The 25,055-nt window shown below is 38.3% G+C and overlaps 1 protein-coding gene across 1 annotated transcript; it reads left to right on the top strand.

Moving 5' to 3' along the window:
* Positions 1–4,792: 4,792 nt before the first annotated feature.
* LOC132898964 (uncharacterized) lies at positions 4,793–16,827 on the top strand. The gene is made up of 5 exons (XM_060940627.1): positions 4,793–5,096; positions 7,750–8,112; positions 8,811–8,888; positions 12,504–12,617; positions 14,959–16,827. The coding sequence occupies exons 1-5, from the start codon at positions 5,051–5,053 to the stop codon at positions 15,129–15,131; spliced, it is 774 nt and encodes a 257-aa protein (XP_060796610.1). The 5' UTR covers positions 4,793–5,050; the 3' UTR covers positions 15,132–16,827.
* The last annotated feature ends 8,228 nt before the right edge of the window (positions 16,828–25,055 follow it).

Genomic DNA, 25,055 nt, shown 5'->3' with positions numbered 1-25,055 from the left:
GTCGGCTCTGAAATGGGTCGGTTCGGTACCGCGTGGATCGCCGTGGTGTGCGGCTAGCTTAAGTCCATGCTTAATCTGGCTTCTGCAGTAAACAAAGTTCGCACGTTTGACGTCAGGGCAGACTTGTTGTCATTTTTTTGGCGCAGATTGTGACGTTCTAAAACGCAAAACTCCGGTTATCTCTGTCTACACGAAAAGGCATACATGGAGTTTTCAGAAATCTTCACTTTGCCCGGAGTTTTTTTAAATATTCGTTTTTGATGTGTTTTCATGTGGATGACAGGCCAAAATGTAGAAAAATATCTTCGATTTAGCAGATACCCGGCTACGTGTGGACGGGGTCTCAGATTTGTATCTTATGTGCAATGAATGTAAAATGTGGTTTCACACTGATTGTGAAAACGTGGGTCATAAAACAGAAGCACAGATCAAAAAAGATAAGAATGTGAAATGTATACAATGTCAGTTGAAGAAACGAAAAGGTAGAGGCAAGAAATTGTAAAATAGATGAATAAATAGTAGTTAAGTTATATGTTTTGACAATAAAACAACTGAACAATATATTTTGTTTTTCTTCTAACTTTATTTATCATACGTGACTGGACGGGTTCATCTATAAAGGCGGGATGACTAATGTAAGTACCGATTAATAAAATGGTGGACATGACGTATCTCTGTGAAACTGGAACAAAAAAGGTAAGATTATCTCATCTCATTATCTCTAGCCGCTTTATCCTGTTCTACAGGGTTGCAGGCAAGCTGGAGCCTATCCCAGCTGACTACGGGCGAAAGGCAGGGTACACCCTGGACAAGTCGCCAGGCCATCACAGGGCTGACACATAGACACAGACAACCATTCACACTCACATTCACACCTACGGTCAATTTAGAGTCACCAGTTAACCTAACTTGCATGTCTTTGGACTGTGGGGGAAACCAGAGCACCCAGAGGAAACCCACGCGGACACGGGGAGAACATGCAAACTCTGCACAGAAAGGCCCTCGCCAGCCACGGGGCTCAAACCCAGACCTTCTTGCTGTGAGGCAACAGCACTAACCACTACACCACCGTGCCGCCCCAGGTAAGATTATACATTATGTAAATAAATGTCACAAAAATGGTATTGCGGGACGGAACACTTGTTATACATGGGACGGAACAGCATATAAAAACCCAGAAAGGAAATAGGAAAATATGTGACACCATATTAAAATATGTGACGGTACTGTTCTGTCCAGTTCTGTTCCATACCAGGTTATGGGAGATGCGTCTCAATAAAATAAATAAATACACCCCCCCCCCCCCCCCATCAGACACCATGAACCCTGTTTTTGAATATCTCCTTTCCAAACAAATGTAGTTAATGTTATTGTTGCAGTAGTCAATGGCTCCATAACATCTGCATCATCTGCATTCATGGGAGCAAGGGTTATTCTCATTCTGGAGAAACCCACTTTGGATTCCTCAGACATCAGCAACTACCAACCACGATCACTTCTCTCTTTTTCTTTCTAAAATCATTGAAAGCCCTGCCTCCAATCAACTGTTTCTCTACCTCTCACAGAACAACCTCCAAGATCCTACCCAGTCTGGCTTCAAAATGGCACATTCCACAGAGATTGCTCTTTTAGCTGTCACTGAAAAGCTACATGCTGCTAGATCAGCTAAACAGTCTCTAGTCCTAATTCTCCACAAACTTTCAGCAGCATTTGATATGATCAACTACAAGACTCTCTCATCCAGCCTCATGAGTCTTGGAATTCATGGCACAGCATGACAATGGTTTGCTTCTTACCAGGAAGGCCAGTCATATCAGGTGACATGGAGAGGATCAACATCTGCTGCATGCAGACTCTCTACTGGTGTCCCACAAGGCTCAGTACCTGGCCCTCTTCTCATCTCCCTTTATACTCTTTGTGAAGTCATATCCACACATGGGTTCTCATACCACTGCTATGCAGATGACACTCAACTCCTCCTCTCCTTCCTTCCCTCAGACACTCATGTTTCCACTCTCATCTCAGCATGTCTGGCAGACATCTCATCATGGATGGCAGCTCATCAGCTGAAACTTAATCTCAGCAAAAATTAACTGTCATTCATCCCAGGTGATTCATCCCCACATCAGAATCTTGTGATCTCCCTGGACAGCTCTCTGATCTCACTTTCAGTCACTGCACAAAACTTTGGAGTAACCATGGACAATCTGTTGTTTTCCTCTCACATTGCTAATGTATCACACTCATGTTCATTTCTCCTTTACAACATCAGAAAGTAACAGACTGCTAAAACTAAACCTAACTAAATTATCATAACCAAGTGAGTAGCAACATCACTCCTATGATTGAAAACAAACATACCCTGGTGAAACTTTTTCAAGGCTCTTAAAGGATCTGTAAAGTTCTTTGTGAGAGTCTTTGAGGATCCTGTTGAGGATCTCAACAAAGAGGATGTTGAGGATCTGTTGTTGCCCAAATGAGGATGGGTTCCCTTTTGAGTCTGGTTCCTCTCGAGGTTTCTTCCTCATGTCGTCTGAGGGAGTTTTTCCTTGCCGCCGTCGCCACAGGCTTGCTCATTGGGGATAGATTAGGGATAAAATTAGCTCATGTTTTAAGTCGTTCAAATTCTGTAAAGCTGCTTTGCGACAATGTTTATTGTTAAAAGCGCTGTACAAATAAACTTGATTTGATTTGATCCTCAAAAGGTCTTCAAGGATCTTTAAAATTCTTGGCAAGATCTTCAAGGATCTACAAAGATATTTTAACTTTTTGCCAAGATCTTCAAGGATCTTCAAAGTTTTTTTTTTTGAAGATTTTTAAGGATCTTTAGAATTCTTGGCAAGATCTTTAAAGTTCTTGACAAGATCTTCAAGGATCTTTATTATTCTTGCCAAGATCTTCAAAGATCTACAAAGATCTTGTCAAGATCTTCAAGGATCTTTATTTTTTTGTCAAGATCTTCAAGGATCTACAAGAATCTTCAAAGTTCATTTCAAGGTCTTCAAGGATCTTTAGAATTTTTTGTCAAGATTTTCAAGGATCTTTAATATTCTAGACAAGATCTAGAAGAATCTTAAAAAACAAAAACCACATTCAATTCCAAACAAAGCAATTCTTCATTGATGCTATCATAACATATCATATCATGAACACCAAGTTATGTTGAACATTCAGGAAAAAGCAAACAGACGGCAACATAACAATATCCTCATCAATCTGTTTGCACCTTCTTACGAGTGAGTTCAGGGAAACCATGTACAGAGACAACTATCGTTGCTGAAGAGAGTCTCTGAATTCTCTCTTTAGCTCTAAAGAGCAACATTATCAGGAAACCTACCACTGGCCATTTTCCTCTAACCTCTCTTATCAACAAGATGTTTCCACACACAGAATTGTTGCTCACAGGATTTTGTTTGTTTGTTGTTCCTCACCATTCTGTATAAACTGTAGAGACTGTTGTGTTAGAAAATACTCAAACCAGCCACAGATGAAATCCCAGAGATAACGTTTCCCCCCATTCTGATGTTGGATGGAAACATTAACTGAAGCTCTTGACATCTGTCTGCATGAGATTTTGCATTGTGCTGCTGCCACATGATTGGCTGATTAGATAACTGCATGAATGTGCAGGTGTCCCTAATAAAGTGGACAGTGAGTGTATTTTCTATTAACTGCCTTATTAATATCTCAATTTGATGACAATTTGTCTGAACTGAGGAAAGACCTCACTACACTAGCTAATAGCTAATTAGCTGATTTGTAATTGGATAAACCCTCCTGTTTATGTGTTCTGTTAAAGAAAATGTATTTCTGCAAGATGTCCATGTGCACTGAACATATACCATGACTATCATGGTATAAATGCAAAGAAAGTAAAATAACTTTATGATCATACCCTGTTTACCCTGCATTGATCATTTTGACCTGAATTTTTAATTTTATTTATGGTGAACAACAGACCTACTAGGGTCAGTTTTAATAGGTGTAAGGTGTAAGTTATAACAAAAGGCAATAATGAAACTGTTGCCTGGTACAACCAAATTTAATTTTTTTAGGCGCTAATAAATAAAAACAGAATTGAAAGAGGGTGTGCTTTCTTTTTCCTATGACTATGTGCAAAAGAGAAACATTTCAGTGCAGGAAAATGTGTAGGTTTCAGAACTATATAACAGACCATGTGAAGGGTTTTTACAAACACGCACACATGCACACACGCACGCATGCATGTTTGGATTCTGTGAGTTTGGGTTCAGAATGTTTTTTTTGGTTCTTAAATTACTGGTGTGTCTGAGTTTCACATTCAGCATCATGCAGGTGTTACGTAGGTTTTGTTTCTTGTTTGGCCTTTATGTGGTTGACCTGATTTCACACACTGTTTTTCTCACTGTGTAATGACTCACACTATATCTATAGTCCCTACTGTATTCCTTTATGTTAGTGTTAACTCTATTTAAGTAATATATTAAACATGCAAGTAAATACAGGGTTAGTCAAAATTATGTTAACACCAATGGATTATTTTTTCTCCTGAATGTGTGGTGTGCCATGACCACTGCTGGCGTAATTGGGCCTTACTTTTCTGACACCCCAACAGTGATGTCAGATGTCTACTTACAGATGGTGCAGCAGTATACCATTGATGAACTTCCACTACAGATCTGATTGGTTTCTACCATTTAAGCGTTAACATAATTTTGACTAACCCTGTATTGTTACTCTTTTTGTACATGCTGTCTTTTTCCTTCCTTATTTTCATGCTTGATTCATAGTGGTGCTGGTGGTTTGAGTGGTTTCTCTGTGCATAGACTTCCTCCTCACTTCTTTTGCTGCTTTAGGTTTTCATTACAATTTCACATAAACCTGCCTCGTTCAGCCTTAGACCCCTTTGACATCACAAACTAGTGTGTAACACCAACCTTTCACATACCTTTATTACAACATATTTGCCAGTGTTGTAAGTGTGCAACCCCCCCGACACACAAGGCATTTCCTTTGTACTTTACTCTGGTTCTGTTAAGAGGTTCTGGGTGTATTAGTTTTATCAAGAAAAATGGATTCAACAGCATTTAACAGGAATTTTCTGCTATTGCTCACAGGTCAGACATTTTACATTCATACCTATACAAGATAAATGAAAAATGTTTATGTTATTTTGAAATGTATTCTATCATGCAACAAAAGGCAAAATGTTGAAAGTCTAAGTTAATCATTTTTGGGTGGGGGTGCATTTATTTCTAATTTATTAGTACTCTCTAATTATTTGAGTAAACTGAGTTTTTCACATTTATAGCATTGTCCTATAACCAAGATTCTCAAAGTCAAGGGGGTTCAGACAAAAAAAGAAAAAAAAATTCTTACAGTGATGGAAATCACAATCTACCATCATCAATGTTGTTATATTTATTGTCACATTTTTGTTGTTGATAGATTGTTTAAGTGGTCTCTTGACTTGAATAGGTTTAATCTAAACTTCAATAAACAAACAAAAAATAAGAAGAAATAGAAATAATATCATTTTGAATATAATGGAAATTTTAATGATGTGTTCTATGATTAGAAATTTTCAATGAACAGCCATGGCCAATATTAAATATTACTGAACCTATAATAAGTGAGTGCTTAATATTTTAATAGTTAGATAATATAAAATGAATTTGTCCTGAGCAGTGAATAAAAAAGTATGTTTCGCGCAAATAACTAGTGATATTAAACCTTCAATGCTCATAAGCAAAGTTTAGATCCTTAATAGGAATTTAGAAGCACTTATTCTTTGAGAGTCTCAGAGCATTTGCTTTTCTCTGGGAATCCTCTATGCTTCACCTTTGGCCTAATTTACATAAAATCTGTATTTTTTTAATATTAAAATGTCTGAGATTTGTATCTGATTTTTTAAAAAAAATCTTACAACCATATCCTGTAATTTTGTATAGTAGGTTTAAAAGGCAAATCTTACCCCTAGGCATGTTTAAGCTGTACAAAAAATAATGGTAAAATATTGCTTTAAAATACACCAGAGTAAAAGACATATTTAATGTGATGTGATTTTGTGTGTGTGTGTGTGTGTGTACTAGTGCATCTCAAAAAAATTTGAATATTGTGAAAAAGTTCAATATTTTCCATCAGTTATTTAAGAAAGTGAAAATGTTATATATTATAGACTCATTACACATAAACTAAAATGTTTCAAGCATTTTTCTATTTTAATTTTAATCAGTATGGCATACAGTACAAAAACATAAAAAAAACCCATCTCAAAATATTAGAATATTTCATTTCGAGTTTGAGTAAAACAGTATGAACACAGTGTATCTCTCGGTCTAGTTCAGTACACACAACCACAATCATGGGGAAGACTGCTGACTTGACTGTTGTCCAGAAGATGATCACTGATGCCCTCCACAAGGAGGGTAAGCCACAAAAGGTCATTGCTGAAAAGGGTGGCTGGAAAAGGTGTATAAGCAACAGGGATGGCCGCAGTCTTGAGAGGATTGTCAATAAAAGTTGATTCAAAAACTTGGGAGAGCTTCACAAGGAGTGGACTGAGGCTGGTGTCAGTGTATCAAGACCCATCACAAACAGACATCTTCAAGGAAGGGTATACAACTTTCGCATTCCTAATATCAAGCTACTCCTGAGCCAGAGACAATGTCAGAAGTGTCTTATCTGGGCTAAGGAGAGAAAGAAATGGACTGTTGCTCAGTGGTCCAAAGTCCTCTTTTCAGATGAAAGTACATTTTGCATTTAATTTGGAAATCATGGTTCTAGAGTCTGGAGGAAGAGTGTAGAGGCACAGAATCCAAGATGTTTGAAGCCCAGTGTGAAGTCTCCACAGTCTGTGATGATTTGGGGTGCCATGTCATCTGCTGGTGTTGGTCCACTGTATTTTATCAAGTCCAAAGTCAACACAGCCATCTACCAGGAGATTTTAGAGCACTTCATGCTTCCATCTGCTGACGAGCTTTTTGGAGATGCTGATTTCCTTTTCCAGCAGGACTTAGCACCTACCCACAGTGCCAAAACTACTACCAAATGGTTTGCTGACCATGATATTGCTGTGTTTGATTGGCTAGCCAACTTGCCTGACCTGAACCCCATTGGGGTATTGTCAAGAGGAAGATGAGAAACACCCAACCCAAAAATACAGATATGCTGAAGGCCACTATCAAAGCAACCTGGGCTTCAATAACACCTCAGCAGTGCCACAGACTGATCACCTCCATGCCACACCGCATTGATACAGTAATTCATGGTAAAGGAGCCCCAACCAAGTATTGAGTGTATAAATGAATATACTTTTCAGAAGTTGGACATTTCTGTATTGTAAATCCTTTTTTTTGATTGATCTTAGGGAATATTCTCATAATTTGAGATACTGGATTTCTGATTTTCATGAGCTATAAGCCATACCCATCAAAATTAAAACAAAAAAGGCTTTAAATATTTCAGTTTACATGTAATGAATATAGAATGAAAGTTTACCTTTTTGAATTAAATTATGAAAAAAAGGAACTTTTTCATGGTATTCTAATTTTTGAGATTTGAGATGCACTAGTATGTGTATATATATATATATATATATATATATATATATATATATATATATATATATATATATATGAAATTCATATTCAGATACTTTTGTCAGATTACAAGCTCCTGTTTACAGTACAAACTCAAGTTTAATGATAGGAACTGTAATCCTTTATCTTTAATTTAAATGTGATGTCTTCCCTGTGTTTTTCCTGACAGTGGGAGCCATAATTAACACCAGAGTTCAGGGGACACTTATCGATCCAAACACTCCAGAGACAGTTATGGCATGTATAGGGTCAGATGAAACCATTCACTGCACTTTCCAGGCAAATGTTAAAGGGCTCAAAGTGTACTGGTTTTTTGGCAAAACTCCTTACTTTAATAATGCTGAGAAGATTAAATTAAACTCATCCAATGGCTCCAGTGTGAGTCATTACAGTGAAGACAAAGAAGGGAATACTTCACATTTGACTATTAGAAATGTTACTTTCAATGACCAAGGATGGTATTTTTGTAAGGTCACACAGGATATTCCTCGACTCATCCACAGACACAGCAATGGCACTCAACTGGTCATTGGTAAGTACTATTTCATATATATGAGGATATACCCTATATGACTGTAGGAATTATATAACAAAACCCTCAGGAAGTATCTGAAGGTATACAATCACTCTGCGTTCATGTTAAATCTATTTATGCACCAAATATATTTTCATAAAAAGGAATCATAGCATAGTTAGAAGTATCAATCATTTTTTGAAATTAAGAAGACCTAATTTCTTTTACATCTCAACAAATCAAATTTAATTTATTCAGTTATTTTACAAATGTTGAAATGTTACTTGGAGTCACATTCAAACAAGACATATTTAAATGAAGAGTGCACTGTGTCCTTTTGATCTTTATTTGCTATCTTGACATGCTACATTTGTATAGGACTTGAACAATAAATTATAAATTATATTTTTAATTTAAATTACTACATTATAAATGTGGAATTTAAAAAAGAGTAGCATGGTCATGGCTTGGGGTTGCAGAAAATTCATGATGTCCATTAGGGGTTAAGTTGTACAAAAAAAATTGCAAACACCTGGGTTAAGTGCTTAGCATACAGTTCCATTATTCTCATAAATAATAAATTAGCATTAAATTGAACATTAAATTGAAAATTGATTAAATTGAGATGGATATCTCACAACATCATCTATCACTAACTACACTACATTTAAAATCTAACTAAGATATCTCATATTAATATGTTTCTCTTTTTGCAGAATTACCCACAGAGAGTCCTTTGGAAGAAACTACAACAAATTCAACTACAACTTGTGGTACAACTTTGGATTATATAGGCAGGTTTTCTTTTTGTGTGTGTATTCATTGGAATATTTTATACATTCACAGCTAGTTCATCAGTAATTGAGCTAATTTTATTTGCATTGTTGGATTGAGGTAACTAGAGAGCTTCAGAAGAACATTTATTAAGGTTTACTTCATTGCATTATTTTAGTGATGCTTTCTGTAGTAGAGTTTAGTCTACCGTACTTTCAACTAGTCTTGCCTATATCAGTCCTACAACATTCAGTCATTTAAATTGAGACCCCAAATCAGTTTAATTTTAATAATTATCATCATCTTCTTCATCAGCATTTCAACACAATGACATTAGAATATCAATAGACTGACAGTAGAAATACACAATAAATGCAGAGCAATGCAACATATTACCCAAACACCTGTCTAAACAAATATGTATTTAACTGCCTTTTAAAACAGTTCACTGAATCAGCAATTCTTAGAAGTGTAGGTAGAGCATTCCACAGTTTAGGTCCTACGACCTCAACCGTTCAATCACCATGGGTCTTCAGGTGGGTGTGTGGGACTGATAGTAGATTTAGCCTATTTAACCTGCGTGAGCAAGAAGATGAGTGAGGGTGAAGAAAACCAGACACCTATCCAGGAGCCAGACTGTACAATTAAGAGGGAGAATTTTAAACTGTGTCCTAAATGCAACAGGAAGCCAGTGAAGAGATTTGTGTAGGGGAGTGATACTATCTGTTTGACCTAGTAAACCTGCAGCAGCATTCTGAATTAACTGCAGATGATGAAGGGCAGACTTGTAGTGCATTGCAGTAGTCACGATGTCAGTACAGTAGTCAGATGAAATACAAGAATGTATAAACATCTCTCTCTAGCTTTGCATTTACACTATAAATCTCAATTTACTAATGTTTCTTAGGTGGAAAAAAAAACAAGAGCTGGTCAGCTGCTTAACACAGGTTAGCTGTCAGCCGCTTAACATGAATAATGTGAACTGATCAAACATAACCCCTAAATTATGCAGGTTGGAGTGGGCAGGAGATGAAAGAAGCCCATGCCTGGTCATGGGAGCAGCATTATCTGGGTTAACAATCAGAACCTCTATCTTATTGGCATTAAACTGTAAGAAGCTTTTTTTCCCCCTCTCCAGTCCCTAATAGTTTTAAGACAGTCTTTGTGCCATCATCTGCAAACAAATGATATGGGACATTAAATCTGTCAGTGATCTGACGCAAAGGCAGCAGATATAAAGAGAATAGCAGGGCCCCCAGAACGGAGCCCTGCGGGACACCACAAGATAGTGGAGAGGAATCAAATGCAACATCTCTAATAGAGATGGTGAAGCTTCTATCAGTAAGATAAGCTGTAAATCAGTCTAATGTTGTACCTGATATGCCCTCCTAGTCATGTAACCTCTTAAAAAAGAATAACCACCTGCATCAGTGAACATTAGAATATAACTGGAAACCCTCAAAAAACAGTTTCACTAGAGTGCCATTTCTGAAACCCAGACTGGAGCTTATCGTAAATATTGTGCGTCTCCAATGCAGCAGTGATTTGTATAGCGACAACCTTCTCTAAAGTTCTAGACATAAATAGAAGTTTAGATATAGGCCTCTAGTTCTTTGATAATGCAGGGTATAAATTAGGTTTCCTTAATATGGGCTGGATAGTAGCATGCTTAAAATAGAAAGGGACATGTCCTATCGATAAAAGATTAAAAGATTAAACTGCAAAAAATGACATCTTAACAAGTGGTGATATCTTGAATATATGTTGAATTTATTTAGTGTTTATGTTCTTGAGGTTGAATTTGTTTTGTGTTTATATAGTGTTCATGAATTTATCTAGTTCAATCCATTGTGTTTTGCATGCGTAGGCTGGGCTGCATGGTAGTGTAGTGGTTAGCATTGTTGCCTCACAGCAAGAAGGTTCTGGGTTTGAGCCCAGTGGCCGATGGGGCCTTTCTGTGTGGAGTCTGCGTGGGTTTCCTCCAGGTGCTCCGGTTTCCCCCACCGTCCAAAGACATGCAGGTTAGGCTAATTGGTGGCTCTAAATTGACCATAGGTATGAATGTGAATGGTTGTTTGTCTCTATGTGTCAGCCCTGGGATGATCTGGCGACTTGTCCAGGGTGTACCCCGCCTCTCGCCCATACAGTAGTCAGCTGGGATAGGCTCCAGCTTGCCCACGACCCTGCACAGGGTAAGTGGTTATGGATAATGGATGAAAAATGTCTGGTAAATGGGAATTGGTAAGTGGCCAAATTGAGGAGAAAACAAGGGGAAAAATACTCCCATGCTCATGTCACTGGGCTGACATTAACTTTGTAGAGACTGGAGGACATACATGATAACAGCCAGGTAACAGCAACTCAGAGTTCCTGGAGTGACACACTTCTAAGATATGCCTATAAGGAGGAAGCACTTCTTTCAGAATGCCATGTCCCTGGAGAAGCTGGGTATCTAGCCCTCTGGCTATTGTGATGACTTCCATCACCTCATGGGCCAGTGTCTGTTTAGACAGTGGGGCTTTTCACATCTTTCCTCTGAAATTGATAAATAGTTGATCTTATGATTGAATAGTTCAGCCCAAATAGCACCATATTCCCAGCGCATAATTATACTGGGCATAACAAAGAAAGCTCTGCCATTTCTTCATCATAAAATGGTGTAGGGTAATCCACTGGTTAACAAAACTAGGTGATACAACTTTGGGCAGAATGATCTGGCCACCAAAGCATGAGAGGCTGCGAGGCATGAAGTTCTCCCACTGTTTTTGCAGAACTAATCTCGCCATGAAAGCTGGAGCTTATGCCCCTCTTGCTGAGATTAGAATGCATCTGCCAGTGGTATTTGGGGTCTGGTTTTGGAGAAGGGCATTATAAGTGAGTGTTTGGGACTCAGAGTGCTGACCTAACACTGAATTTAAAAAAAAAAAAAATTGGACATCCTTAAGTTCACAGTAATTGTTATTGCGAGACAGAACTATTTTTTTTTGTCGGGTCTGAGTGGTGGGAGTGCTGTTTACACCATGCGCCTGTGGCTGACAAAACTGTTGTGACAAGTGTACTGTGTGACCAGTAAATTTGTCTATGCTGGTTTTGGGACTCTGAAGCATCCTGTGCTCATCTTTCTAGGGATTTATTTTTTAATTTTTATTATTATTATTTTTTTTGCATCAGACCCAAAGACCAACATGCTTAACTGTTACTGCAATATTAAAAATTAATTTAAATTTTTTTTGTCATTGTTTCTATGAATGCTGAACTGAAAAAGAAGAATATTCACTGCAAACAAAACAAAGACAAAAACAAACAAACAAACAAACAAACCTAGCCGAATAAATAGTATACATAGTACCTGGTTGCTCTAAAATTTGAGCAGTCTTATTTTTAATTAATTAAGTATTATTTAATATTAATTTCATCCTACTTTTCAGTTTATAGTGATTTTACCCTATTTTATTCTTGCCTAAGTTCTTTATGATTTTGCCGAGAAAAAGAAATGACATTAGAGTATGGCTGACTTCAGGGGAAGAAAAAAAAACTGCATAAGTAACTTTGTTAGAACTAACTGTCTTTGGAATTAATTATTCGAAAAAAAATTGTAAGGTATTCAGTATTTCTCTTCTCTTTCTTCTTTTCAGTGCCTGAAACTCAAAGTGCTCCTCCTTGGTGGCTGTGGGTAGCTGTGGCAGTGGGTTGTGCTTTGATTGTAGCAACTGTGATCATCACAACGGTCATATGTGGAAGAAAAAAAGGTGCTAAAAACTTTTATTCATAGTAAACCTCATGATTATGTACACAGACAGGCAGATTATGCTGATGCAAACGTTGTTATATGGCATTACACTGACCCCTGCAGACAGTCTTTCAACTTATTCTTTGAGTGGTTAAGTGCTAAGCTTTCTAAAATGGACTCTCCTTGGATCACATAGAGACTTATTTGGAATGGCACACCCTGTTGTAGGATTGTACATAGTACCTTTATGAGTTTCCACAGAGAGACAAAAAAGAGTGTAGGCAATCATGAACGTATACTCATTTAACATGACTGCATGTGAAAGACTCGTGCACAGCAGAGGAAAACTGTTTGAGGTCAGGTTTGCTTTTTCTTGGGTCTTGCTGCAGCACATACATGTGTAGGTGGTGTGTGATATGAATCAGACACAGATGAGCTGTCCAATTCAGATAAGACAGGGTGTTTTAAGCTGCTTGTGGTTTCAGAGCTCGTGTGCAACATTTGCAGAGCAAGTTATTTGTCCTCAGTCATGAGACACCTGTGCATTAATGACCATATAAGAAAAAAAAAGACTATATATATATATATATATATATATATATATATATATATATATATATATATATACAGTGCTCAGCATAAATGAGTACACCCCCTTTGAAAAGTAACATTTTCAACAATATCTCAATGAACACAAACAATTTCCAAAATGTTGACAAGACAAAGTTTAATATAACATCTGTTTAACTTATAACGTGAAAGTAAGGTTAATAATATAAACTTAGATTACACATTTTTCAGTTTTACTCAAATTAGGGTGGTGCAAAAATGAGTACACCCCACAACAAAACCTACTACATCTAGTACTTTGTATGGCCTCCATGATTTTTAATGACCGCACCAAGTCTTCTAGGCATGGAATGAACAAGTTGGCGACATTTTGCAACATCAATCTTTTTCCATTCTTCAACAATGACCTCTTTTAGTGACTGGATGCTGGATGGAGAGTGATGCTCAACTTGTCTCTTCAGAATTCCCCATAGGTGTTCGATTGGGTTCAGATCAGGAGACATACTTGGCCACTGAATCACTTTCACCCTGTTCTTCTTCAGAAATCCAACAGTGGCCTTAGATGTGTGTTTAGTCATGTTGGAAAAGTGCACGACGACCAAGGGCACGGAGTGATGGTAGCATCTTCTCTTTCAGTATAGAGCAATACATCTGTGAATTCATGATGCCATCAATGAAATGCAGCTCCCCGACACCAGCAGCACTCATGCAGCCCCACATAAGGACACTGCCACCACCTTGTTTCACTGTAGGCACCAGGCATTTTTCTTTGTATTCCTCACCTTTGCGATGCCATACAGTTTTGAAGCCATCAGTTGCAAAAACATTTATCTTGGTCTCATCACTCCAGAGTATAGAGTCCCAGTAGTCTTCATCTTTGTCAGCATGGGCCCTGGCAAACTCTAGGTGGGCTTTTTTGTGCCTGGGCTTTAGGAGAGGCTTCTGTCTTGGACGGCATCCACACATGCCATTCTTCTGCAGTGTACGCCGTATTGTGTCACGGGAAATAGTCACCCCAGTTTGGCTTTCTACTTCTTTAGATAACTGCAGTGAACTTGCATGCCGATTTTCTTCAACCCTTCTCATCAGAAGACGCTCCTGTCGAGGTGTTAACTTCCGTGGACGACCTGGATGTCTCTGTGAGATGGTTGCAGTTCCATCTTTCTTAAATTTTTGTAGCACTTTTGCTACAGTATTCTGACTGATAAGTAAAGCTTTGCTGATCTTCTTGTAGCCTTCACCTTTGTGGTGTAAAGAAATTATTTTCTTTGGGGAATTCTGAAGAGACAAGTTGAGCATCACTCTCCATCCAGCATCCAGTCACTAAAAGAGGTCATTGTTGAAGAATGGAAAAAGATTGATGTTGCAAAATGTCGCCAACTTGTTCATTCCATGCCTAGAAGACTTGGTGCTGTCATTAAAAATCATGGAGGCCATACAAAGTACTAGATGTAGTAGGTTTTGTTGTGGGGGTGTACTCATTTTTGCACCACCCTAATTTGAGTAAAACTGAAAAAATGTGTAATCTAAGTTTATATTATTAACCTTACTTTCACGTTATAAGTTAAACAGATGTTATATTAAACTTTGTCTTGTCAACAATTTGGAAATTGTTTGTGTTCATTGAGATATTGTTGAAAATGTTACTTTTCAAAGGGGGTGTACTCATTTACGCCGAGCACTGTGTGTATATATATATATATATATATATATATATATATATATATATATATATATATATATATGTGTGTATGTATGTGTGTGTGTGTGTGTGTGTGTGTACTTTTTAGAAGCCCCTGTTTATGAGAACACAAAAGAAGCCTCAAAGAGACACTGGAAAGAAGATCGATCCCTTCACCAATTCATGTCGTCAAATGGATATTCAAATAAACAAATGGATACTTTGAAACCACATAACTATGAATGTCGTCCCAAAGGTAGACAACTGAGCCCAAAATTATAAATAATATAATTATTAATAATTATATTTATTAATAATTATATAATTATATTTATTAAATTATTATATGAGTGTGATAGTCTATTAAAAAAATCTTTTTCCTTTTGGATTGCTAATGGCCCAAGGTTTCTAAAACAGCTCTACTTGGAACCTTTCCTGTGGTAGGTTCCACATAAAACCTTTAAGAGTTCCCCCAAAGGGACAAATAGAAGAACTCTTTAGGGTGTGAAATATAAACTTTTTATATGAATGTTTGTCTTTGTAACAGAATGTTAATATATGGAGGCATTTTTGTATTGCATGCTTGTATGTCTTTGGTAGATTTTTTTTCTGTCAAAATCTGTTAATTAAAGAATGAAGACAATCTTTAAAAAAAATCATTAAGGATATTTATACAATTATAAGAAAAAAAATACACCCTCTTTTAATTCTATGGTTTCTTCCAGACATAATAAACATAATCTCGTCCTCACTAGGTCCTTAAACCCAATTAAACTAACATCAGGTAACAAACACCACATCACAGATTCCACTGTGTCAATATTTATTTGCCACAAATAAGCCTGTAGGTGAAAAATGGAGTATACCCAATCACTCAGCAGCTGATAGAACCAGCTTTAGCAGCAACAACTTGTAGTAAACATTTTATGCATGGGTTTATGGGTCTCTCATATTATCTTGGGAGAGTTTCAGCCCATTCTTCCTTATGATATTGTTTTAGTTGATTGATGTTTGAAGACATTCACTTGTTTACAGCTGTCTTAATGTCATGCTACAGCATTTTGATAGGGTTGAGGTCTGGACTTAAACTTGCCGATTCTAAAACCTTGTTTAATACCTTTTATCTTTAAGCCATTCAGTTATACTTTTGCTGGTATGCTTAGGATCACTGTCTTGTTGCATAAACCAGTTTAGGCCAAGCTTTATCTGCTAGCCTCAGATTTGCCTCCAGAATGATTTGGTATGATGATTTGATAATGAGAATTTCATGATTGATTACTGATCTTAAAGTGCACTGGAACTGTGGTTACAAAACATGGCCATATCATCAACCCTTAACCACATGTATCTGTGGTGTTATGCCATGTTTGGCCATTAGATGCACCATTAAATGATTCATTAGATGTATCATTGCAAACTATGCTTGCATTGAGAGAAGAGGCTCTTTCTTGGCTACCCTTCCATAAAAGCCATACTTGGTCTTTTTTTCCAGTCATTTAAAATTTTAACAGAGTCCTGCAGGTCCATAGATGTAACTCTTGGGTTCTTTGTAATTTTTATGATTAAATGGTCTGACATTAGGATGAATTTAATTGGACATTCACTCCTGGAAAGCTTGGCAGCAGTCTTGAATGTTCTCCATTTCTTAATCCTTCTTACTGTAGAATGATGGATTTGAATAACTCTTCCTAGACTGATATGTAGAAACAACTGATTCTATGAAATCACTGCTGCTGCCTTGTCCTCTTGGCAAGGGATGGACAAAGAAATGTAATGGCACCAGATCACTAGACTGTCAAAAGTTATGCTTTTATAAAGGTGGCCACACATCAGACCAAAAAATCGGCTGTGTTTGATTAGTTACTCCTGGATGCAAATTACTATGTTAACTGATGTGGAAGTAGTATGTTTACTTTTTTTTTTTTTTTACATATGGCTTCCACATACAGGCTGCTTTTTCTTTGTTTAGCAAGTACAGTGGGGCAAAAAAGTATTTAGTCAGCCACCAATTGTGCAAGTTCTCCCATTTAAAAAGATGAGAGAGGCCTGTAATTTTCATCATAGGTACACTTCAACTATGAGAGACAGAATGGGGGGAAAGGATCCAGGAAATCACATTGTAGGATTTTTAATGAATTAATTGGTAAATTCCTCGGTAAAATAAGCATTTGGTCACCTACAAACAAGCAAGATTTCTGGCTCTCACAGACTTGCAACTTCTTCTTTAAGAGGCTCCTCTGTCCTCCACTCGTTACCTGTATTAATGGCACCTGTTTGAACTCGTTATCAGTATAAAAGACACCTGTCCACAACCTCAAACAGTCACACTCCAAACTCCACTATGGCCAAGACCAAAGAGCTGTCAAAGGACACCAGAAACAAAATTGTAGACCTGCACCAGGCTGGGAAGACTGAATCTGTAATAGGTAAGCAGCTTGGTGTGAAGAAATCAACTGTGGGAGCAATTATTAGAAAATGGAAGACATACAAGACCACTGATAATCTCCCTCGATCTGGGGCTCCATGCAAGATCTCACCCCGTGGGGTCAAAATGATCACAAGAATGGTGATCAAAAATCCCAGAACCACACGGGGGGACCTAGTGAATGACCTGCAGAGAGCTGGGACCAAAGTAACAAAGGCTACCATCAGTAACACACTACGCCGCCAGAGACTCAAATCCTGCAGTGCCAGACGTGTCCCCCTGCTTAAGCCAGTACATGTCCAGGCCCGTCTGAAGTTTGCTAGAGAGCATTCAGATGATCCAGAAGAGGATTGGGAGAATGTGATATGGTCAGATGAAGCCAAAATAGAACTTTTTGGTAAAAACTCAACTTGTCATGTTTGGAGGAGAAAGAATGCTGAGTTGCATCCAAAGAACACCATACCTACTGTGAAGCATGGGGATGGAAACATCATGCTTTGAGGCTGTTTTTCTGCAAAGGGACCAGGACGACTGATCCGTGTAAAGGAAAGAATGAATGGGGCCATGTATCGTGAGATTTTGAGTGAAAACCTCCTTCCATCAGCAAGGGCATTGAAGATGAAACGTGGCTGGTCTTTCAGCATGACAATGATCCCAAACACACCGCCTGGGCAACGAAGGAGTGGCTTCGTAAGAAGCATTTCAAGGTCCTGGAGTGGCCTAGCCAGTCTCCAGATCTCAACCCCATAGAAAATCTTTGGAGGAAGTTGAAAGTCCGTGTTGCCCAGCGACAGCCCCAAAACATCACTGCTCTAGAGGAGATCTGCATGGAGGAATGGGCCAAAATACCAGCAACAGTGTGTGAAAACCTTGTGAAGACTTACAGAAAACGTCTGACCTCTGTCATTACCAACAAAGGGTATATAACAAAGTATTGAGATGAACTTTTGTTATTGACCAAATACTTATTTTCCACCATAATTTGCAAATAAATTCTTTACAAATCAGACAATGTGATTTTCTGGATTTTTTTTTCTTATTTTGTCTCTCATAGTTGAGGTATACCTAAGATGAAAATTGCAGGCCTCTCTCATCTTTTTAAGTGGGAGAACTTGCACGATTGGTGACTGACTAAATACTTTTTTGCCCCACTGTAAATAATGACACAGTGGAATGTGGTGCTGGTCAACTGATGTTAGATTTACGAAGTTTTAGGACCTGATGAGGATCAGATGATGTTCATGTCTGAATAAAAAAAACAAAACAAAACCCAAACAAACATGCATTTAAAAGAAGGTGTACTTTCTTTTTCACACGATTGATAATACCTTATATAATTAATACCAAATAGATACCCACTCAACACATGTACACAATTATTCTGTATATATGTAGAAATAATAGATATATAAGAAATAAATATTTATTATCATATATTTTAATAACATTGTTTCATTATTTCATTTGTCAAGAAACATCATTACTGTGATACATAAAATTATGGGAATGCTCAGAAGTTCAACTTGCAAGTTCTTAGTCATAATATTTACTTATTATTAAGAGATCTACACAGGATTCTGTGCCCTTTAACAGTGTGTCAAAAAATATTCTGATGTTTGTATCTGATCTATTTTTTACTGCATATGAATATGAATATGCATATGAATACAGTGTATGTTACATAATAAAAATACACTGTAACATACACTCACAAGCCACTTTAATAGGAACACGTACACCTTTTTTATTTGTGCAGTTATCCATTCAGCTATTATGTGGCAGCATGGAAATGCATATACATGTCAAGAGCTTCAGTTCATTCAAGAAACTGTGATCTCAGTGACTTTGAGCATGGCTTGGTTGTTATTGTCACATGGTCTGTTTTGAGTATTTCAGAAACTGCTGATCTCCTGGGATTTTCATGCACAACAGTGTCTAGAATCTACAGAGAATGGTGAGAAAAACAAAACAAACAAAACAAAAAATCCAGAGAGCAGCAATTCTGCAAGTGCAAATATCTTGTTGATGAGAAAAGTCAAAGATGACTGGACAGAATGGTTTGAGCTCACAGGCAGGGTATATTAATTGAAATAATGCTGTGAATTGTTTGGATTAAGTAAGAAGGTAGAATAAGTAAATAGATTAAATTCATGTTGTTAGTTTAAAATTGTTTTAATGAAATGTTAAAACATGCTATTTACATAATTTACAGTATGCTGATAGGGATCATCTGATTTTAATTGAATTTATTTCTATGGACTGTGATGACAGGACGTGCTTTATTTTGAAGAAGTGAAGGAACTAGCATAACCAGTTCAGTGTTTATGCTAGTTTGAGTGTGATATATGCAAGTCCAAGATGAAAAGGTCTGCCTGCCTTTTCTTCTTTGTAAACTGCAGCGTGTTAGCCATTAGTGTTCAGTTTGAACGCCATTTGTCTTTGTAATTTTTCAAAGCTTCCACCATACAATAAATAACGATTCTTCATTCTTTTACTCTTTAAATAACTACTCTTTAGGGGTGAGAAGAAAAGCATCTAGGCATGCACAACACATCAAATCTTTAGGAGAACACTATATGGGGTTATATTCCTGTCAGCCAAGAACAGGAATCTGAGGCGACAGTGGGCACAGATTCACTGAAACTAGACAGGTGAAGACTGGAAAAAGACTAGGTGATGTTCCTCCAGTCTTCAAGTGTCCAGTCTCAAACCAGTTCATCTGACACCAACAACCATGTCAAAGTCAATGAGATCACATTTTTCCCATTTTCCTGTTTAATGTAAATGTTAACTGAAACTCTTGACCTGTATCTGTATGATTTTATGCATTGCTCTGCTGCAATGTGATTGGCTGACTGGATAATAGCACGAATAGTCATGATTGTATTTGGGAATGACTGTAGATGTTTGTAACACTGGTCAGTAACATCCTGCAAATTTCTTAAAAGAAAGTGACCATAGCCACATGATTGTCTCTGTACATGCTTAGTGTAGCATTAAGCTCACAACTGAAAAGGTAGCTATAATGGTGCTTGAAGGTTTGTGAACCCTTTAAATTTTTCTGTATTTCTGCATAAATATGAGTTGTCAGTTTATTTGTGTAGCATTTTTGACAACATACATCCAATGTTCATTTAGTCAATAGTGGACACAATGTCATGTGGTGCTATACTGGGTAGCACAGTGGTGTAGTGGTTAGCACTGTTATCTCACAGCAAGAAGGTTCTAGGTTCGAGCCCAGTGGCTGACAGAGGCCTTTCTGTGTGGAGTTTGCATGTTCTCCCCCTGTCTGCATGGGTTTCCTCCAGCTGCCCCGTTTCCTCCACTGTTCAAAGACATGCGGTTAGGTTAATGTTGGGTGGCCTTAGGCTGAGGTGCCCTTGATTGAGGCACCTACCCCCCAAATGCTACCTGGGCGCTGTTAGCATGGCTGCCCGCTGCTCTGGGTATGTGTGTGTGCTCATTGTGCATGTGTGTGTTCACTGCTTCAGATGGGTTAAATGCAGAGAGGAATTTCACAAGTGTATGTGTGATGAGTAAAGTTCTTCTTCTGCCCACATTATTAAGTAAGTATTGCACCACGCAGATATGTACCTTAATTTCTGAGGACATACAAATCTTGCATAGACATAGTTAAAAACAAATATACAAGCTACTGCTCCACAGTGTGCAGTAATAATTCAGAGGTTAGAGATAGATATGAGCAGACATAACTAAGCATCACATACACACTGGTGACACTGCACCAAAAAAAAAAACCTGATAGTGACATGAGAACAGACAGTAGAAAAACAAAAACAAGCTGAAAACCGATGTAGCTGAAGAAATCTATTGCCTTTGTTCACCTGCAAGAAAAATGGACCAATGTAATACAATAATGGTCAAAGACTCCCTTGCTTTGCTAAGTATTAACAATGCACTTCATGCAGTGTCGGGCTCTGATTGATACTCACCCATGGATCTTCAGCATGATTACTGGCAAATTGAAGTTCATGAGTACAGTTGTAAAAAAAATATCATACACAACATGCACTGTACTCCATCATTTAGAATTTATGCAGATGGCCTTACTAATGCCCTGGCAACAGTTCAGTGATTAATGGAGAAAGTGCTTCTTGGCCTTTCATGGAAAACATGCCAGTTTACTTGGACAAAGTTTTTATTTTCAGGGAAAAAAAAAATCCTGATATTAGGTTATGCTATAAGGTTAGCTGTGGGTGGTAAAAGAGAGCAACTGGACTTGCTTAAAGATTCTTGAAGACGTTTCACCTCTCATCCGAAAGGCTTCTTCAGTTCTGTCTGACTAATAGGGAGTATCAGATATTTATCCTCTCATTGATGAAAAGCAATCCTAAGGTACTGTTGAGTCATCCTGTTGGTGTGGGTCACTGGGGGCTGGGTGTGAACGGCCTAAAGAGTCATTGGGGTGATCAATGGATTGTTGGTTCTCTCTGTCCTCATGTGAGTCACTGAAAACAACTGGGTTTTGGTGTGCATTCAGTTGTCTGGGAAGTGTGCCAAGGACTGCATTGTAGGTGGCTGATAAATGATGTCTTAAACCACCACCTCTGTTCAGTGATGGCCGTTCCAGGTTGACAAAAATGGCTTCTTTAACTCCTCGCTCATACCAACGATCCTCTCTGGCTAAAATGCATACGTTGCAATCCTGAAATGAGTGTCCTTTGTTGTTAAGATGAAGATAGCAGAGTCCTGGCCTGAGGAACTGGCTCTCCTGTGTTGAGCCATGCGCCTGTGAAGCGGTTGTTTTGTTTCCTCAATATACAAGTCCGTGCATTCCTCACTGCACTGAATTGCATACACTACACTGTCCTGTTTGTGTCTGGCTATTCTGTCCTTAGGGTGGACCAGTTTCTGCTTCAGGGTGTTACTGGGTTTGAAATGTACCGGAATGTTGTGTTTGTAGAAGATCCTCCTGAGTTTCTCAGATAGGCCAGAAATGTAGGGAATGATAATATTCTTGCGTTTGTTCCTTGTCCGTTATGTTCCTTTTTCTGCTCTTGAAGAAAGTCCAGTTGGGATACACGCAGTTCTTCAAGAGCAGAAAAAGGAACATAACGGACAAGGAGGATAACAGGAACAAATGCAAGAACATGGTCATTCCCTACAATTCTGGTCTATCTGAGAAACTCAGCAAGATCCCCAGAATGACAAAGTAACAGATCCATCCATTATCTGTAACCGCTTATCCTGTGCAGGGTCGCGGGCAAGCTGGAGCCTATCCCAGCTGACTATGGGCGAGAAGCAGGGTACACCCTGGACAAGTCGCCAGGTCATCACAGGGCTGACACATAGAGACAAACAATCATTCACACTCACAGTAAATTTAGAGCCACCAATTAGCTCTGCATGTCTTTGGACTGTTGGGTAAACCGGAGCACCTGGAGGAAACTCATACAGACATGGGGAGAACATGCAAACTCCACACAGAAAGGCCCCCATCAGCCACTGGGCTCGAACCCAGAACCTTCTTGTTGTGAGGCGACAGTGCTAACCACTACACCTCTGTGTCACCCAGAGTGACAAAAGCACATAATTAATTTGTATTGTGATTGGCTGACATGTGTGTACTACCCCAAACTGGAATAAGTTGGGACGGTATGTTGAAATTAAAACTGAAAACAATGATTTGTAAATAATCCTTGACCCATATTGCACTCAAAACAAAAGCTCATTATTTGATGTTTTACCTCATAAATTTTATTGTTTTTTTTCTAAATTAAACACATTTCAGTTTTCATTTTTGCAACCCGTTTCAAAAAAAGTTGTGACAGTAAACCATTTATCAGCTTATAATGATGCCATTCCTTCTCACAACACTTGAAAGATGTTTAGGGGACTGAAGTCACTAAGTGATGAAGCATTTCAGGTGTTATTTTGTTCCATACTTCCCACAAATAGGTGTGCAACAGTATGGGGTCGTCGTTGCCATAATTTTTCATTTCAAAATTCAGGACGCATTCTCTATTGGGGATAGAGGGGGCACACCCTCTTCTTTGGCAGCCATGGCTTTGTATGTAGAATGTGGTTTAGCATTGTCTTGTTGAAATATTCATGGCTGTCACTGATGTTATCTTAAAGGCATAGCCATGTACCCTACACCGTATCCTACACTGTAGCCCAAGGGTTCTCAGCCTTTTCTACTTTAAGGCCCACCTATTCATACTTGTAATGAGTTGGGGCCCATTAAAAAAGATCCCCAATTATTTTGGCTCATCTATTCTATTAGAATCTAATAATCTGTTGTAAAGTGCATTAATGGGATGCAACACCACACCACTCCCTGTTACAGATGGGAGTCCAGGAATTAAATAAATGTAATAAAAACAAACTGTTTTTAATTGTAGGTATTGTATTTAAAACTGCATATGTGTGCCAGAAGCCAACATAAAACCATGCATGCAGGGTATTCTCAGTCAAAAGGGATTAATGATCCAAAAGTTTAGTCTGGTCCTTTAGCACAAGAACTTATTGCCATGTTTGTGTACAGCAAACAAGCAAGTTATAAAACCAAGAAGTACACTCAAATGAAGTGGATACAGAAACCACTCAATGGGATAGATCCTTACACATTAACAAAGAAGGATTTCTCCTATGAATTGGAAAGTTATCCATCCACTGAGTTCCCGAACATCTCAAACTACCTGGTGCTGCAGACATCGTTCTACATGGACAAACAGATGAAATGTGGAAGTGTATGGAAGCATACAACTTTTGAGAAATGTCTGGGTTAAAGGTCTGGGGATCAAGACACTACAAAGTAAATCCTGCATCGTTTATTCTGGGGTAAGTAAGAATTTTTGGGCTTTTTGTATGTATCTTTGTGATGATTGCTAGGACATTACAAGTTTTAGCAGTTTTAGAAGAAGAAGAAGCCTTTATTTGTCAAATCAACTCAAGTCAAGTTTATTTGTATAGCGCTTTTAACAATAAACAGTGTTGCAAAGCAGCTTTACAGAATTTGAACGACTTAAAACATGAGCTAATTTTGTCCCTAATCTATCCCCAATGAGCAAGCCTGTGGCGATGGTGGCAAGGAAAAACTCCCTCAGACGACATGAGGAAGAAACCTCGAGAGGAACCAGACTCAAAAGGGAACCCATCCTCATTTGGGCAACAACAGACAGCATGACTATAACATTAACAGTTTTAACATGAAGACAGTTTCGTTGATGTTATAACTCTTCATTGATGGAAACTTAAGTGCAAAACTGTTCATGACAACTGCAGTCCTAAAGTTAGCAAGTCAACTGTAGTCCTCAGCCATAAAAGCATTACTGTAAGAATCCAGAGCATCCTCCAGGTATAACCCTCAACTGTCCTCATGGGGCCATCCTCCACAGGTGCGATGCGATAAAACTCCGACCAGACACAGGGCACCAGGATGGATCAAGCAGGTCCGAGGGGCAGAAGAGGCCAGCATCTCAATCCCAGGACCAACATGTAACTCAGAGGGACAGATTGGGGGGGGGGAGTGAAAACACAGGTTGTTAGGTATGCCCTAAAAATGACACAAGTATTAAATCTGTGTGGTAGGCTCGCAGAGACGAGAGTCTTCACATCAGACATAATACACAACAATGGCATGTTAATATGGTTAAAAAATATCATGACCTACTCCGGCTGGATGCTTGATTGGGTGATGGGAGCACACTCCTCAGCAATGATGGATGCAGATGGGACCCTTAGGGCTGGCCAAGACAATTCAGTTACAACCCCGATTCCAAAAAAGTTGGGACAAAGTACAAATTGTAAATAAAAAC

This window comes from Neoarius graeffei, chromosome 15 (genome assembly GCF_027579695.1).
Source record: "Neoarius graeffei isolate fNeoGra1 chromosome 15, fNeoGra1.pri, whole genome shotgun sequence".
Lineage (NCBI taxonomy): Eukaryota > Metazoa > Chordata > Actinopteri > Siluriformes > Ariidae > Neoarius > Neoarius graeffei.
This window is presented reverse-complemented; position numbering and strand designations above follow the sequence as displayed.